We start from the raw sequence: 14040 nt of genomic DNA, 5'->3' as shown, positions 1-14040 counted from the left end.
CACCTTGAATACAGATAATTTTTATAGACTCCCTGTAAAGTAAAACAGCATTATTACCCCATGTTGTGGTTAGGGGCTAAGGCTGAGAGAATGTGACTTGCCTAAAGCCATCAAAATTCAAGATTTGAATAAAGGGCTTCCTGATTTGTAGCTCAGTCTCTGAGTCACTATACCACCCCAGCTCTCTGCTGACATCATGTAATCACCCGCACATCCCTATGCTAAAACCTAATTGACATGGATGAAACAAATCTGCAGATCCTAGGTAATCGTTGCCTTTACCTTCACATGAAGTGGTAATTGCTTTGGCAGACTGTGTCTTAATCTTCTAGATTTGAAGGGGGTGGGGAGCAAAAAACCAACACATCCTTTAGCTTTATGTACTTTTGACTTTTAATCTACCTAACTGTAAAAGCTTTTCTCTCACTTTCTACATCCAATCAACAACCTCTTCTACCCAGCATACAAGATATCACTACTGTCCCTTCATCATGCTCACAGAAAAAGCATAATGAATTATTAGAGGAGTATTGCATTTTTTCTCCAATTGCTTTAATATTTAGACTAGAAACAAAGATTTTTAAATAAGAGATTATTCTGCTGGCCAGACACAACTTCACAGGCCACAGTCAAGGATTTTACTTTTTTTTTTACAAGTGTTTGACTCTCTTTACATGCAACAGCAAATGCAGTCTTATGAATTCAACAATATGGAAGCCAGAATTTCTAAAGCACCATGCACAGCAGAATTCTTTCCCTAGTTCTGCACTGTTCTGCCTAAGACCCCTGCTGGCAGTTTGCATATTCTTTACACTGGATGATAACAGTTTTACTTCTCATTTAAAATTAGTTAAGAGTGGTCCAAGAGAATGAAATCTAATTTCTTCCTGCACAGCCAGAGCAAGAATTGGCGAGTGAAATCCATTCCTAGAAGTAACAGCAGCCTTTTTAGGACTAATGGCTTCTACGTTGTCTAAGATTTTGGGCTGGTACTGTCAGCCAATCCAAAAATTGTGATTGCGAGGGTCTTCCCCACTGCTGGCTTGTTAAAAGCAAGTACCTCTGCCCAACACCAAAATAAGTTCCCCCCTGCCCAACCTTTCCTGCAAGCCAGGAGCTTGTGAATTTCAGCCAATGATTTGTGAGAGAGCTCTGGCCCTTCCACCAAGCAAAGGCTCAAGAAACATCCCCACCTTCCTCTCCTTCAGGGAACATGCAAACTTCAGCCACTACTCAGCAGGGGACCACCATCATCAAACAGTGGCTGGAACCCCTACCACCTCTTTCTTGCAGAAAAGAGTGCTTAGGATCATGTCAGCTTTATCAGCTGCTCAGAAGCAGAGCTCCGGGCCTGTCTCCCAAGCAACAACTGTAAAGGCCTCTTTATCTTGTGGGAAAGAGAGGCAGGAATGTGGGAGATTCAGCTGGTGAAGGCAACAGCACTTGCTTTCAAATAGCACCCAAGACGTCCATAAGCAGGAAGGGAGAGGTATTGCTGGTTTGTCCCTCTGGGACCAAGGAACTCCAGGGGGCTTGGATAAGTGTTAGAAACAGATAAATAAGCTTATTTACAAATGGCACTTTAAACCTAGGTTATGGTTGTGTGTTTGTTGTTGTTAACTTCATTTCTATACCACTATACCACAGATGAGATTTTTTTAAAAATCTCAAAGTGGTTTACAACACATTAAAACATCAAATAAAACAATCCAGAATAAAACAAATTCAAGATCCAGGGAAAATATTTAATATCCTTCTCTAAGCATTGTTTTGATTTCCCAATATTTATTTACCAATTTAATTTATACAGCAGCCCAATAGCAGAAGTACTCTAGGAAGTCAGTATGGTATAGCGGTCAGAGTGTGGACCCGGGAGATCAGAGTTCAAATCCCCACTCAGTCATGAAGCTCACTGGGTGACCTTGGACAAGTCACAGCCTCTTAATCTAACCTCACAGGGTCATTGTAGGGATAGACTGAGGAGGAGGGTGAACCATGTAGTCTTTGGAGAAAATGGAGGGATATAAATGCAATAAATAAGCTCTTCTGCTTACCTGCTCAAGAAAACTGGAGGGGCCAGCCAAATGGAGATGTAAGTTGCCAACCTGGCATCCACAGATCTCCACATGGTCGCAATTGGACCTGCACCACTCACAAAATGTGCCTGGTGAATTTCTAGCACAGGCATGAATCACACAACTTCAATACCATCCCTAGCCTTCCTCCCAACTTTAGAGAGGTGAAAGGGGCAGAGATAGCCTGGACATTTCTGGGATGATCCTTCCCCATTCCCTGGTTTTCAAAGTTGGGAGGAAAGCTGGCCACTCCTCATGCTTGCTAGAGGGTGGTGCTACACTTGCCATGACAAGAGTAATAGCTGAATCCTGCTCTGCTTGAAGCAGCAGATACCATTTCTCCCTACCTGCCTCAGCAAAAGAATAGGAAACAGTTGGTGGCATTGGAAGAAAGAGCAAATGGGCGCATCTCTCTCAGTCAGCCAGCAATTTGTCATTCAGGACTTTCTTGTGTAGTTACCAGAATGAACGCCTTTACATGCATTTATCTTGCTGACATTCTTATGGTCAGCAAGGATAAGTGCAAATTAAAAGCTTATTAACACATGGTGATTTTAACAGGAACAAAGGAATCACACACATGGAAGGATTTATTAATCCACAGAAATCATCGCTGAGCTAGACAAATATAGGGCTTCCCTTTCCTGGGTAGCAAAATATAACAAAAACAAAGAGGAACCCTGGCCTGATGGCACAGCATGCAGCGTAGTGAGAAGTTTAAAATATCTAGCATATGCCACTCTTGTCAGTAGTGTAAATCAACATCCAGGAAGAGATTATACATTATAATTCCCACTGCTTGATTGGTTGTACTTTGCACCCCAGTATGAGATGAGCTCTCATACTTGTCCCATGGGAACAAGAACCCTGAACTACTCTGAGTAGACCCACCGATATTAATGAACATTACTTCATTAGGTACATTCATTTCAGTGTGTCTACTCTTAAGTAAAACTTAGTTGACTATTACCTTGAGTTTTTTACTCACATCAGCCCTGCTTAACATATAATGAAGCTCCAGATAAAAGTATATTGTATTAAAATGTGAAAAATTGGGGTGAAGCTGCAACAACAGAATGTATAACTCTGTTCGTAAACAGGGCTCTGGACTTCATACCAACTTCTAAGCACATCTATTTTCAAGCCCCAAATTTAAAGCCCAAAACAATGGAAGGCAAGATTCTCAACATGAATTTTGAGCCAGAGTTACCCCTGCACAGCCCTGTGTATTATCTTCACATTAGTAATCTTCAATACTCATATAAAAAAGAAAAGACCTATGAACATATCACATGTGAAAGGGAGGGGGGTCAAGTAAAGTTTGCTCTGGGAGGCTAATTTACTTTCCCCATCTTGTGATCCTTCAAGCTGCAAGGAAACAGCCCCACTTTGTTTGGAAGGGTAGCTTGGCCTCAGAGAGTATACATCCAATTTCCCCTATATTTGGTCCCTAGGCAGCTGGCCATTTGCCAAAACTCTTTAGCCTAACTCCCAGCACCAGCTGGCTAAGGGCTCTTGCATACATGCTGCTCCCTGCTGCCAACATTCCCTGGCAGCCTGCAAAGAAAACCATCAGCTTCCACTTGTTTGGGGGATTGAGGAAGAGATGGAGGGTCATTTGCATCCTAGTGCTTTTTCCACAAAGGTAGGAGATCTGAAAATTCTGATGTGACCATCTCTTATCCTACTGCCCTATCCCAAGCACACATACATGATCTAAAACCTTAATTTACTAAGCAAATGAGGGGGGCAGGGAGAAAGCAAGGCAAATAAGAGGATTTTCCCCCTCCTGTAACTTTCCACCCCAAAGCCCTCACTGACAGACATGCCAGGGACCAATTTTTCCAGAGGGGTAGCTGTGTTAGACTGTTGCACCAAGAAGAACAGAGTCCTGTGGCACCTTAAAAAGAATAATTGTCAGATGCAGGAAGTGAGATTTGAGTTGGCAAATATGTACTGTATACACAAGGGTTAGGGAAAATAAATATATAAAGTGGGAGCTAAATGGCAATGTGGTGCAAAAAATGCAATCAGTGATAATTCAATCAGAGCTTAGATGTATGTTAAACAGGCACAATATAGGAAAGCATTGTGTCTATTCAAACCAAATAATGTTACTGAAGCATGGAGCCAGCTCTGGAAAGGGCTTTGGAGTCCATCTGTAATCAAGGCCAAATACAATTGTGGATTGCATGAGCATTATGCTAGAAATCATTCTAGCCCACTCTTATCCCTGCTCATTGGGACCAAACTGTTGTGGCACACAAAGTATAAGAGGCTTCATTTTCTCAGCCCTTTTGTCCCTGATTTTTGCCTCAGATCCTATTCCACTCTACTTCCTGGCTGGACCTGATCTGCCTTGCTCCTTTAAATCCATCTAGGCTTGGTGGCTCCAGCTTTGACCAGAAAAGGGCACAGAGCTCCAGAGAAGGAATGCCAAGTGCCCCAGAACTGCCACTGAAACCACAAGTTAATCACTGCACATTGCTCTTTATTTATTCAGTAAACTCACTGGGTGACCTTGGGCCAATCAGTCTCTCATACTTCCCTACCTTCCATGATCACTGTGGGGATAAAACAAAGAAGAAGACAATCGTGTACATCACCTTGTGCTCTTTGGAGGAAAGGCAGGATAGAAATATAATTAATCAATTAATTAATTAATTAATACTATTCTGTGCATGGTGTGGCGTTTTATAAAACTATCTTCTCTAAGCCGCTTTCTGGTTCTATTCCCTTAGTGTACAGCCCCTCTCTTCTGCTGCAGTGATATGCACAATCTTACTGCAGTGCTACTGTCCCCCAATCACCCTTCCATCTCCTTTTTTCCTTTACCCATTCACAACTCTCTGATTTTTTCAACCACTTTCAAATACTCCACTGGTTCATTTATTCCTCCTCAGCCACAGATTTCTGCATCTTGAACTTAACCATTTTTCCACTCACCCTATACTATATTTCATTCACTCCTGTTAAACACTTCCAAGCAAAATATATGAGAGATTCGTGTCATTTCCACTTAAGAGATATCAGGCAGCAGTGACAGGAAAAACTATCAGTGCTTGATGTTGGAGAACCTCTGCCAGTAACTAGATGGACTAGCGGTGAGTCAAAGAATAGGAAGTTGGCAAGTAGCAATTGCTCCTGGACAAGGAGCCAAGTGGCAAAAAGGACCACATTCCATGCTTTCCCTTCACCATCCCACTCCAATGAACTTCCCCTTTGACTGCATTGCCTGTTCACTTATTCTTATCACTGCCCCTTATGATTCCAGTTATAGTAGGACACCTCTATTATGTCTTCCTGTATGTTTGCTTTCTCTTTCATTTCATGCTTTATGTGGAGACTGAACAAAGGGAAGCAAAAGATATTTCTGAAAAGTTATTGACAAAGCTAACATTACTGTTAAGAGAAAGTTCTAGGGATCTGACCGTTTACAAACTGCTTTGCATAGCATTTAGAATATGGTAGGGGAACCATGTTTTCATATTAGGCTGATTCAGCTATGCCCATCAAATTATTAAGTTTTCAGTCAGTCCCTCACATTACAAAATAAAAAAAAGTAAATAAAGCAGACACCAAAGTCATGTATTTCAAGCAATTTACAGCTCTCCTACTCAAGATGGAGACTTTACTGAGAAAGATTGGTATTAAACTGTGGAGCACAGACTATTCTGAACCAAATAAAAATAATGGAAAAAACCAATGCCATTATTTTTGTGTTTTAGATATTAAAGTCTCTACAGACTAGAATCATCTCAACATATAGCCACTATTTAAAATTATCTTGCACAAAACACCCGAATGCAAACCATTTTATAATACCATAATCACAAAGTTTTTATTCCATTTTGGGGAAACAGACACCTAAAATCAGACCCCCAAGTACATTTGGCTTTATTTTAGTTAAAAATACTGAGCTTTCTCAACTCTCACTTGATAAAGGGAACAGACAGTAGTCAGTGCTTCCAAGAACCTATCATATTGGGATTAATTAGGCACTAGGCTTTTGGCACACATTTTCAACATCTTGGCCAAACTTTACAGAAGCTCTGTAAGTTAACTTTTTAAACTACTGCTATTTATAAAGTGCCACAATAGCCAATCATAGCCAAACAACCAACGTACAAATAGTTATTGGCAACATAACAAAGGAAGGAAAATGGTTTAAATATACTAACATCCTAGTCTTGGGGCATCCAGTCAAGCTACGCAAAGAGGTGTTTTTGTCCCTTGCATACTCCCAAATGTGGAAGTAGGATCAGAAACGGGATCTGGAAGAAAGGGTAAACAGCATGTTAGTTAAATTCACAGATGGTACTACACTGGGTAATGTTGCAAACATTAGCAGGAACAAAAATATAAATGACTTTAGGAACATACGAAGGAAAACACATCACATTTCAGGAAAGTGTGCTAATGACATGTAATGAAATTCTAGCACACAACAAAAATGTTCAAAGGAAACAGAGGATTAGTTGTAATGGATGAAAAGGAGATAAAGGGGACTGCAAGAGATCAAGAAGTTAGAAAAAGTGATGTGCAAGTCAGTGTGCAAGCAGGACTAACACTGGCACAACAGAACATCCCTTCCCTCACCTCCCCCCATGCAACCCTTATCTGCTTTGTGGAAAGCAGGGGAGAGAGAAGTTCTGTTGCAAAAGCAGAAGTTGTTCTGCTCATGCAATGACTTTGTTGGATACAACACTGTGCCTTCAAGCCACACTAAAGACACTCTTGTCTCATTGTGCTAGAGTCACTTGCTGTAAGCCATTGTACCAATCAGCTTTCTTCACTCTTACACACTGCTTATCTGACTAGTAGATTAGGACAGGGTGGGCAGATCTTACACTGGTAAGACCAACTTTGTTTTTTCACTAGAATTCGGAGATCTACTAACCAGAGCCGTGCGCAAGGCACACATAATTAAAGAACAAAGTGCCTTTGAGCATATTCTGAGCATTTTCAGGATCACAACAAATTGAGTTTAGTGTCTTTTCACAGAACAGTCTAATCCAGATTAACCTTCATTTCAGCAGACTAATTTTGGTAGGGAAAGTTGTTTTGTTGCCATTGTTTAATAACTGGGAGTCAAAAATACTTGCTGATCTACCAAAAATCATCCAGAGATCCTGAATTACTGTCTGTCTACCCCAGCTTAGACAATGATACAGTACTAGATAGATTTTTTTTTTGTTTCCCTGGAACTTTTTTTCCTTTTTTAAAGAAAGTTTGGCTTCAACAGGAAATAAATAAAATTCTATACTTCAATTGTATCATTCTCAGCAAAGCATATTCCAGGAACATAGAAGTTTATGCGGTAAGTTTGACCTTAAGATTGACCCTGAGGTCAATCTAGAGTTTTACTTATATATATATATTTAAAAGTCACCGAGGGAGGGAGACTTTGCCAGTGGTCAGCATGCAGCAAGCTAGGCATGAAGATGTGGTGGGGGAAAGAGTCATATGATGTAGTATTGAAATAAAGGATTCAGAACTGAGAATGGAAGATGAAGCAGGGGAAATAGTTAGATGTCTAAAGGAGGAAATGGAATTACGAAGGAAGCACCCAAAAACAGTGGCAAGGAAGCAAGAGATGCACATTCCCCTTTAAAAACGTAACCCGAAAATGAATTTCTACAATTGTTTATTCCTTTGAACATTACTGGAGGAGGAAACAAAAGGGTCAATTTATATTAGGGTTGGCTGCCTTTTCTTTTCTTTTTTTTCCTTTTTTTTTTGCCTAGAACTCTGGCCAATTAGTATTGGACCAACTTTTCCAAGTTGGTCTTCTTAATGTAGATAAGAAATTAAGTTCAGTACTTAATACAAGAAAAATGAAATATAACTGTTTCACTCAATATAATCTCATGGGATTCAAGATGAAAATTTTTGAATAAGCATTTTCAGAATAATTGCAACAGTAAGAAGAGCTTCAATTTATTTCCAATGGTCAGGAAACAGAACATTTGTGCAATTTACCTTCCCTATGCTGCAGTCCCTCCCAGCTCTTTCTCTCCCCAGGAGAACTGCGCGCGCACACACACACACACACACACACTAACCAAGCCTTATTACTCTACTGGAATGACAAGAATTAACCAGAAGCACCAGTGACCATGTTTTGGACCTTTTTGTACATAATCCAAATGGTTTATAAAATCTCATTATTAAATGTGCATAGGTTTTTTTTCTTGGCCAAGAAAAAATAGAATAAGTGTATGAACTAATAATGGCAAGGTCCTCAGAGTTAGGTTTCATACTTTTAACACCCACTGAGCTCTCACAACAGACACAAATCCTGTAACTAACTTTATATAATTTAGACAAAGTTCAAAGCACAATGCAACATATACCATATATTCTTAGCACATGTCTGAAAAACCACAAAAGATGCAAAAGAAAGGGGTTTCCTTCTTTAGTCAAAGAAGATCCCAATGAGAAGAAAACATTTCAATATCTGTATATGCTGCTTAACCAGGGCCATCTTAGGTCAGAGGACAGTGTTAGAAGGTATTTTGTACACAGGTAGAGATAGCTGAATAGAACAGTTATATGTATGTCGTGTATGAAAAGCATATTCTATTTTTATAACACATGAAAGCTGGGCTCAATTATTTTCTCAGTTATCACTTATAGATGTATGAGCTTCACATAGACATTTTGAGAACAGAATGCTGGTCTCTGTAGCTAGAGCATGTGCAGTTCTCTAAATGTGCATTGTGCATTTTGTTGAAGATTTGTTGCTTTAACATTTTCCACTGCTCTGCAAGTCCCGAGTTACCTGCATATTTGATGCTGAACAACCAGAAAAGCCTACAAACAGAAGTCAATGAAAACAGCCTCTATTCATGATCAAAGAAATAAGCATGACTGCTTTACATCTTGGGAAGAATAACCATCAGGCTATTGAAGGTTTGTAAGTGTATGCATCTATAGTAATACCAATTCCATATTTTAACTTTTATACAGTATCTAGCACTGTAAAATGAAAACTAGATGTAATACTGAACAACCTATAGTTGCACACCCACTCACAATGTTCCCAAGTTCAGAGGTACTTGATTTACAATCTACAATGCTACTATTATGTAGACCATACATAATGATGGATTTTAGTTTCCCAGGATGTTCATGATTTTTAAAAGGCTTAGAGCCAAATCCAGCAGGTTATAGCATGTACAAAAAAGGAAACATATGGGCACATTGAAGGTTTACATGGTCATTTTTTCTTCACTATTCAGGGAAGTATGAAGTAGGTTCAGGGGTATATTAGTGGAGCTCCTATGAAAGGGAGAAGGTTAAACAAAATATTGGCATGTACACTATCGACAGGAAACAAAACATACATTATAATGCACTTTCATTAAGATTCAGAAGAAAATTGTGATTTTATTTTTCTGACAGATTATTAAAATTTACAAGAATAGTGACAGAACATCTTTCCTTGTCTTCACTGTGCTTCTAATTTTAAGTATCATACTTCAGCTTCACAGAATTACATCTTTTGGAATCTGGAGCCAGGTAAGTGTGAGTGTCACTATGATGCCTGCATGAAGGTCTGGTGCATATAAATTCTAAAGCAGCACTTATAGGGACATTCAGATATTAGGTAATCAAAGTATCTTGTGAATTACTTTTTATCAATACCAAAAGCAACCATAAAAATAAAGCTTGTCGACTTTGTTCCCTGTGTTAGAAAGTGTTAGAAAGTAGCCCTTAGTATCAAGCCTCTATCTGAAACTTCCATTATTCCCTCAGAGCATTCCAAATTAATGAGATTCATATCAAACCCTGAAAAACACACTCCTAATTTCTAAAACATGCAAATCAAAACTACAACTCAGCGCTACGCTATTGGTATGTGATCCCCCCCAATAATCAGTCATATCACTTCACAGATGTGTAGCTTTCAACAGCAAGATGAAAATCTGGCTATCTTAGCATGTAACCTTCCTGGCACCAATTATAGCACTTTTTATTACAATACATAGAGCACAGATATCTGATAACTTGTAAAATGACAAGTGGTTATCATTTCAAACTTAAACTCGCTGGCCTGGCATCCAGGCAAATGACCTCATTTTTAACAACGCAAAATCAAACAAATCATATATATTTGCTACCAAATCCTGAGCAATAAGGAGAGCTCACTTAATCAAAGCATATTTTGGTAAGAATAGAACTAAAGATTTCCATTCCAATTTTTAATACTCTCAGCTAAACTTCATTAGAGTATAGTTCTATCAAAACAACTGACTTGCTAACTTTTAACACTCTGTTCTAGTAAAATTCAAAGCCTTTAAATCAGTGTTTCTTAATTTTTTTTTAACTCATGCCCCCTTTTAGTAATATAAAAATCCCACTCTTCCCCTTCAAACCTGGCTCCTACATTATTTTATTTTAATTCTCAAATGGTTTGAAATTTTGTTTTTGTTTTTTTACTTATACTGTACATATTTTGGGAACACTTCTGTCCCCACTCAAGATCATCAAATGCCTCCCTCCTGCCCTGGATCACAAACACTGATTTAGATGTTTAAAAATCCCAGTTGGACTTTCTCCATACTTCCTCCAAGACTTCTATTAAAAATGTTGTTGCTGCAATATGGCCTAACCAAAGACCATGAACACAAGATAAAATTAACAGTTTTCTTATGGACTTATTGGCCCAAATAAGACCAATGATAGCTGCCACACATAATCAACCTGTCTTCCATTGGAACTAGAACCTTGCCTCTGAAGCCACAGGTAGTTCTCTTTCCCAGTACTGTTACCTGAGACAAAACCTAAAGTCCTGTATGCAAACCAAACCAATCCTCCCACCCACTAAAGTTTTATTTGGAATGGACTCATAAACTCAAATATTTTACTTTCCCAGAGAAAGATCAGGGGAAAATATCACCAATACTTATTGCACCCTGGAAGTTTATGAAGCTAAGACCTCATAAAACTGATCAATTTGAAGTTCAAACTGTTAGGTGCAATGCTATCAAGATAAAATGCTACAAACACAATTATACTTTGGACCTTCTAAAATGTTTTTGTACTTTACCTCAAAAAATAATCTGGATAGCTAGGTGATTAACCTTCGCAGCTTAGTCATTTCCTTCATATCTTCTGTTTACACAAAAGGGGGGAAAGTGCACCCACATAGATACTAAGTCTATGGGGTGGGGAGAGAAGCAAAAAGAATTGTTCCCCCCTAGATGCTATGTTCATTTTTTCCAAATTGGCAACAGAAGTGCTCCAACATATCAGAAGTGCTCCAACATGTTTCCTACTCAGAGTAGGAAATCCATACTTAAGTGGTCTACTCCGAGTATGACTACCACTGGATATTATTTTTTTTGAGTTTGCAGACATCCTTAGTATTTCTGACCAAGCTTGAGTAAAACATCAGTAGCAATCTCCCCTGCAAATCACAGAATTTCAAACAAATGTCCACAAGTACTAACAGGGATACATAACAACTCAAGTAACTGATGACCTGAAATAATTGGAGCAGATATGTGTAACGATTGCTAGCCTTTAACCTTCTAGTATACTTTAACACTCGGACACAAACACCACCGTTCAAGTACATAAAAAAGATACTAGAATGAAGAATAAATTTGTGTTCAGTTCCATCAGGCAGAGGAAGTAGTAAAATGATCTTCCAGAGACAGGCACCTAACTGATAGATGCTAATACAAACAAGCACACTCACAGCACATATTTCTCCTGAAGAAATATTCTAATGCATTACCTGCTGAAGCTTTTCCAAAAGGCAAGAAGCCATTCCTTTTTTTAGTCAACCAGTTAACTCTGACCCACCTTGTAACCAGTGACATCATTCAGATGTGCTTGTGGTTCTCTCCCAAGCCCTGGTCTATTTTTTGATACAGTTAAACAAATATGACAATGTACTGAATGTCATTTAATACATGCACTAGTGCAACAAAAAGTGTTTATATTTTTTTAAAAAGAAGACAATAATTTCAGTGTTTTCTATTATACAGGTTAATATTGAGTAATTGCTAACTACAGTTAAAAAGGGGCTACTGTTTAAGCAAGAGTTGTAAAGGCAGTTAAATTACAATTAAGAAAAGCAGACACTGCTACAGAATTTTAAGGTGACTTGCTGGATTACAGTTAACATGATCAGCATCCTTCTTTTGCTGTCTAGGAAACTAGAGTTCAACTTAAAATGATCTGCTTCTACTGCCCTTGCTTTTTTACTCAGTAAATACTCAGTGTTTCAGGATAGTAAAGCTGCTATCCCTAAGTCACATTTAAGGGATAAACCTCAGTGAAAACGGTGGTATTAATTCCTAGTAAGAATGCATGACTGCATTGTAAGTTTAATAGTATGTAGTCCATCTCTGTGTATTAACAAAGCTACTGTCTTAACATGTTGGAATGATGTATTATTATCTAAAGAAATCAAAGGAGAAAGCACATGGGATTTTTAAGACATTTAAATGAGCAGAAAACACTCTTACATGTTGAAATAAACCTGTATTTCACATGAAAGGAGCTTTGTCAGTTCAACCTGAAGACTGCATTATAAATAATATCCCCTTCCACATAACTGCACCTTTTCACCTGCTTCTATATTTTATAAAAAGTAAATGTGCTTTCCCTAGCACAGTGGTTCTCAACCCTAGCAGCTTATGAAGATTCCAAGGCAAGTTATTCTGTCATCTTCACAATCCAAAAGATTTAGGGGAATACTACCTTTTCAACAAGAGGTATCATGGCAATAGGGTATATTTTTCCTAACATCTGAGAACATTCTGAAAGGTAAATCGGTGACTATAATATTTCGACACACACGTCCTTATACACAATTCAGCACTAGGGGATAAACGGAGCACGATCCTAGCTCCTTGGCCACACGGACACAATGTGGCTGAACATAGGAAAGCAAGGAGCAAACCGATTAGGGGGACCGGGAAGCAAGAATGACCTGTGTGCAAAAATCTGGAAATGGGAGAGGGGCGTGGTCACCCCGGAACAATCCTGCTCTGCCATCATCCCCAGCAAGGGTAACTTTCCCAAGCCGAATCAGCTTCTGACCGGGGGCGGGGAGGGGGGGCGTAATATATATATAAATAAATATATAGTCGGGCGAGGGGGGGTGGGGAGGAGGCCACCCGAAGCACTTCCTTCCCTGACCCATTCCGGCGGACACAGCCCAGCTCACCCCCTTCCCCCAAACAAAGGGCCCTCTTCTCTCCCCCGTCCTCCCACCTTCCCGAGAGGGGGCGGGGGAGGGAGGGAGAGGAGAGACCAGGCCGGAGTGGGCGGGGCGGAGCCTAGGCCGCGGTTGCTCCGTGAGGCGCGAGGAAGGGGGAGGGGTGTGAGGCGCGCGTGGAGCGGCTAATCCGCGCGGGAGGGAGCGAGCGAGGGCGCGCGCGCGGTCAGCCGGCGGGCGAACCGAGGAGTGGGTGGGGGAGGGGCCCAGCGCTCCCTCTCCCCTCACTGTGTGGAGAGAGAGATGAGGGGAAGTGGGGCGGAGGTGAAAAGAGGGGGGGGATCTCCACACAAGCGGTCCGCTTCCCCTCCGCCCGCCCGGGCTCCGCTCCCCTCTCCGCCCCCCCATGGTCCCTCACCCACACAGCGCAGCAGCCGGTGTCGCCACGAGTCGAGCTGGTGGCGGAAGCCGCGCCTCTCGATGGAGCACTCCTGCCTCCCGCACGGACTCGCCATCTTCTGGGGGAGGGGCCCCGAGCCTCCGCCGCCGCCGCCGGCACGCCCGCCGTTTGCGTCACGCGCACGTCATCGCGCACCGCCACGCGGAGGCGGGGGGCCACCGCGGGCGCAGCTACCGCCCAAACCTGGCCGCGCGCGGAAATGCGGCGGGGGGGGGGGCGGAGGCGCGGACGGTTGGCCATGGCAACGGTGAAAGGCGCAGCAGGAACCGGGGGAAAGGGCTCCTCCTGGTCCGCGCGCCGGATCCTGTGGGGGACCCCTGGGCTCT

General features: G+C 41.0%; 1 protein-coding gene across 7 annotated transcripts in view; it reads right to left on the bottom strand.

Annotated features, from left to right (window-relative positions):
* The window catches only part of LCOR (ligand dependent nuclear receptor corepressor), a 72206-nt gene extending 58389 nt beyond the window's left edge, over positions 1-13817 (bottom strand). For 2 of the 7 annotated variants that reach the window (XM_053389467.1, XM_053389465.1), the window contains exons 1-2: positions 13673-13782; positions 6257-6349 (exon numbers count right to left, since the gene is read on the bottom strand). Coding sequence is in view for 3 of the 7 variants with exons in the window: in XM_053389469.1 (XP_053245444.1) it covers positions 13673-13769 (97 nt within the window). In the remaining 4 variants the exon portion in view is untranslated. Of the gene's footprint in view, positions 1-1280; positions 1283-2054; positions 2144-6256; positions 6350-13672 lie in introns of those variants that run through there. The other 5 variants (XM_053389468.1, XM_053389466.1, XM_053389470.1 and 2 more) reach the window with 4 other exon arrangements.
* Between the last annotated feature and the right edge of the window lie 223 nt (positions 13818-14040).

This window comes from Podarcis raffonei, chromosome 5, assembly GCF_027172205.1.
Source record: "Podarcis raffonei isolate rPodRaf1 chromosome 5, rPodRaf1.pri, whole genome shotgun sequence".
Classification (NCBI taxonomy): Eukaryota; Metazoa; Chordata; class Lepidosauria; order Squamata; family Lacertidae; genus Podarcis; species Podarcis raffonei.
Note: the sequence above shows the minus strand (reverse complement) of the source record. Positions and strands in the feature narration are given on the sequence as shown.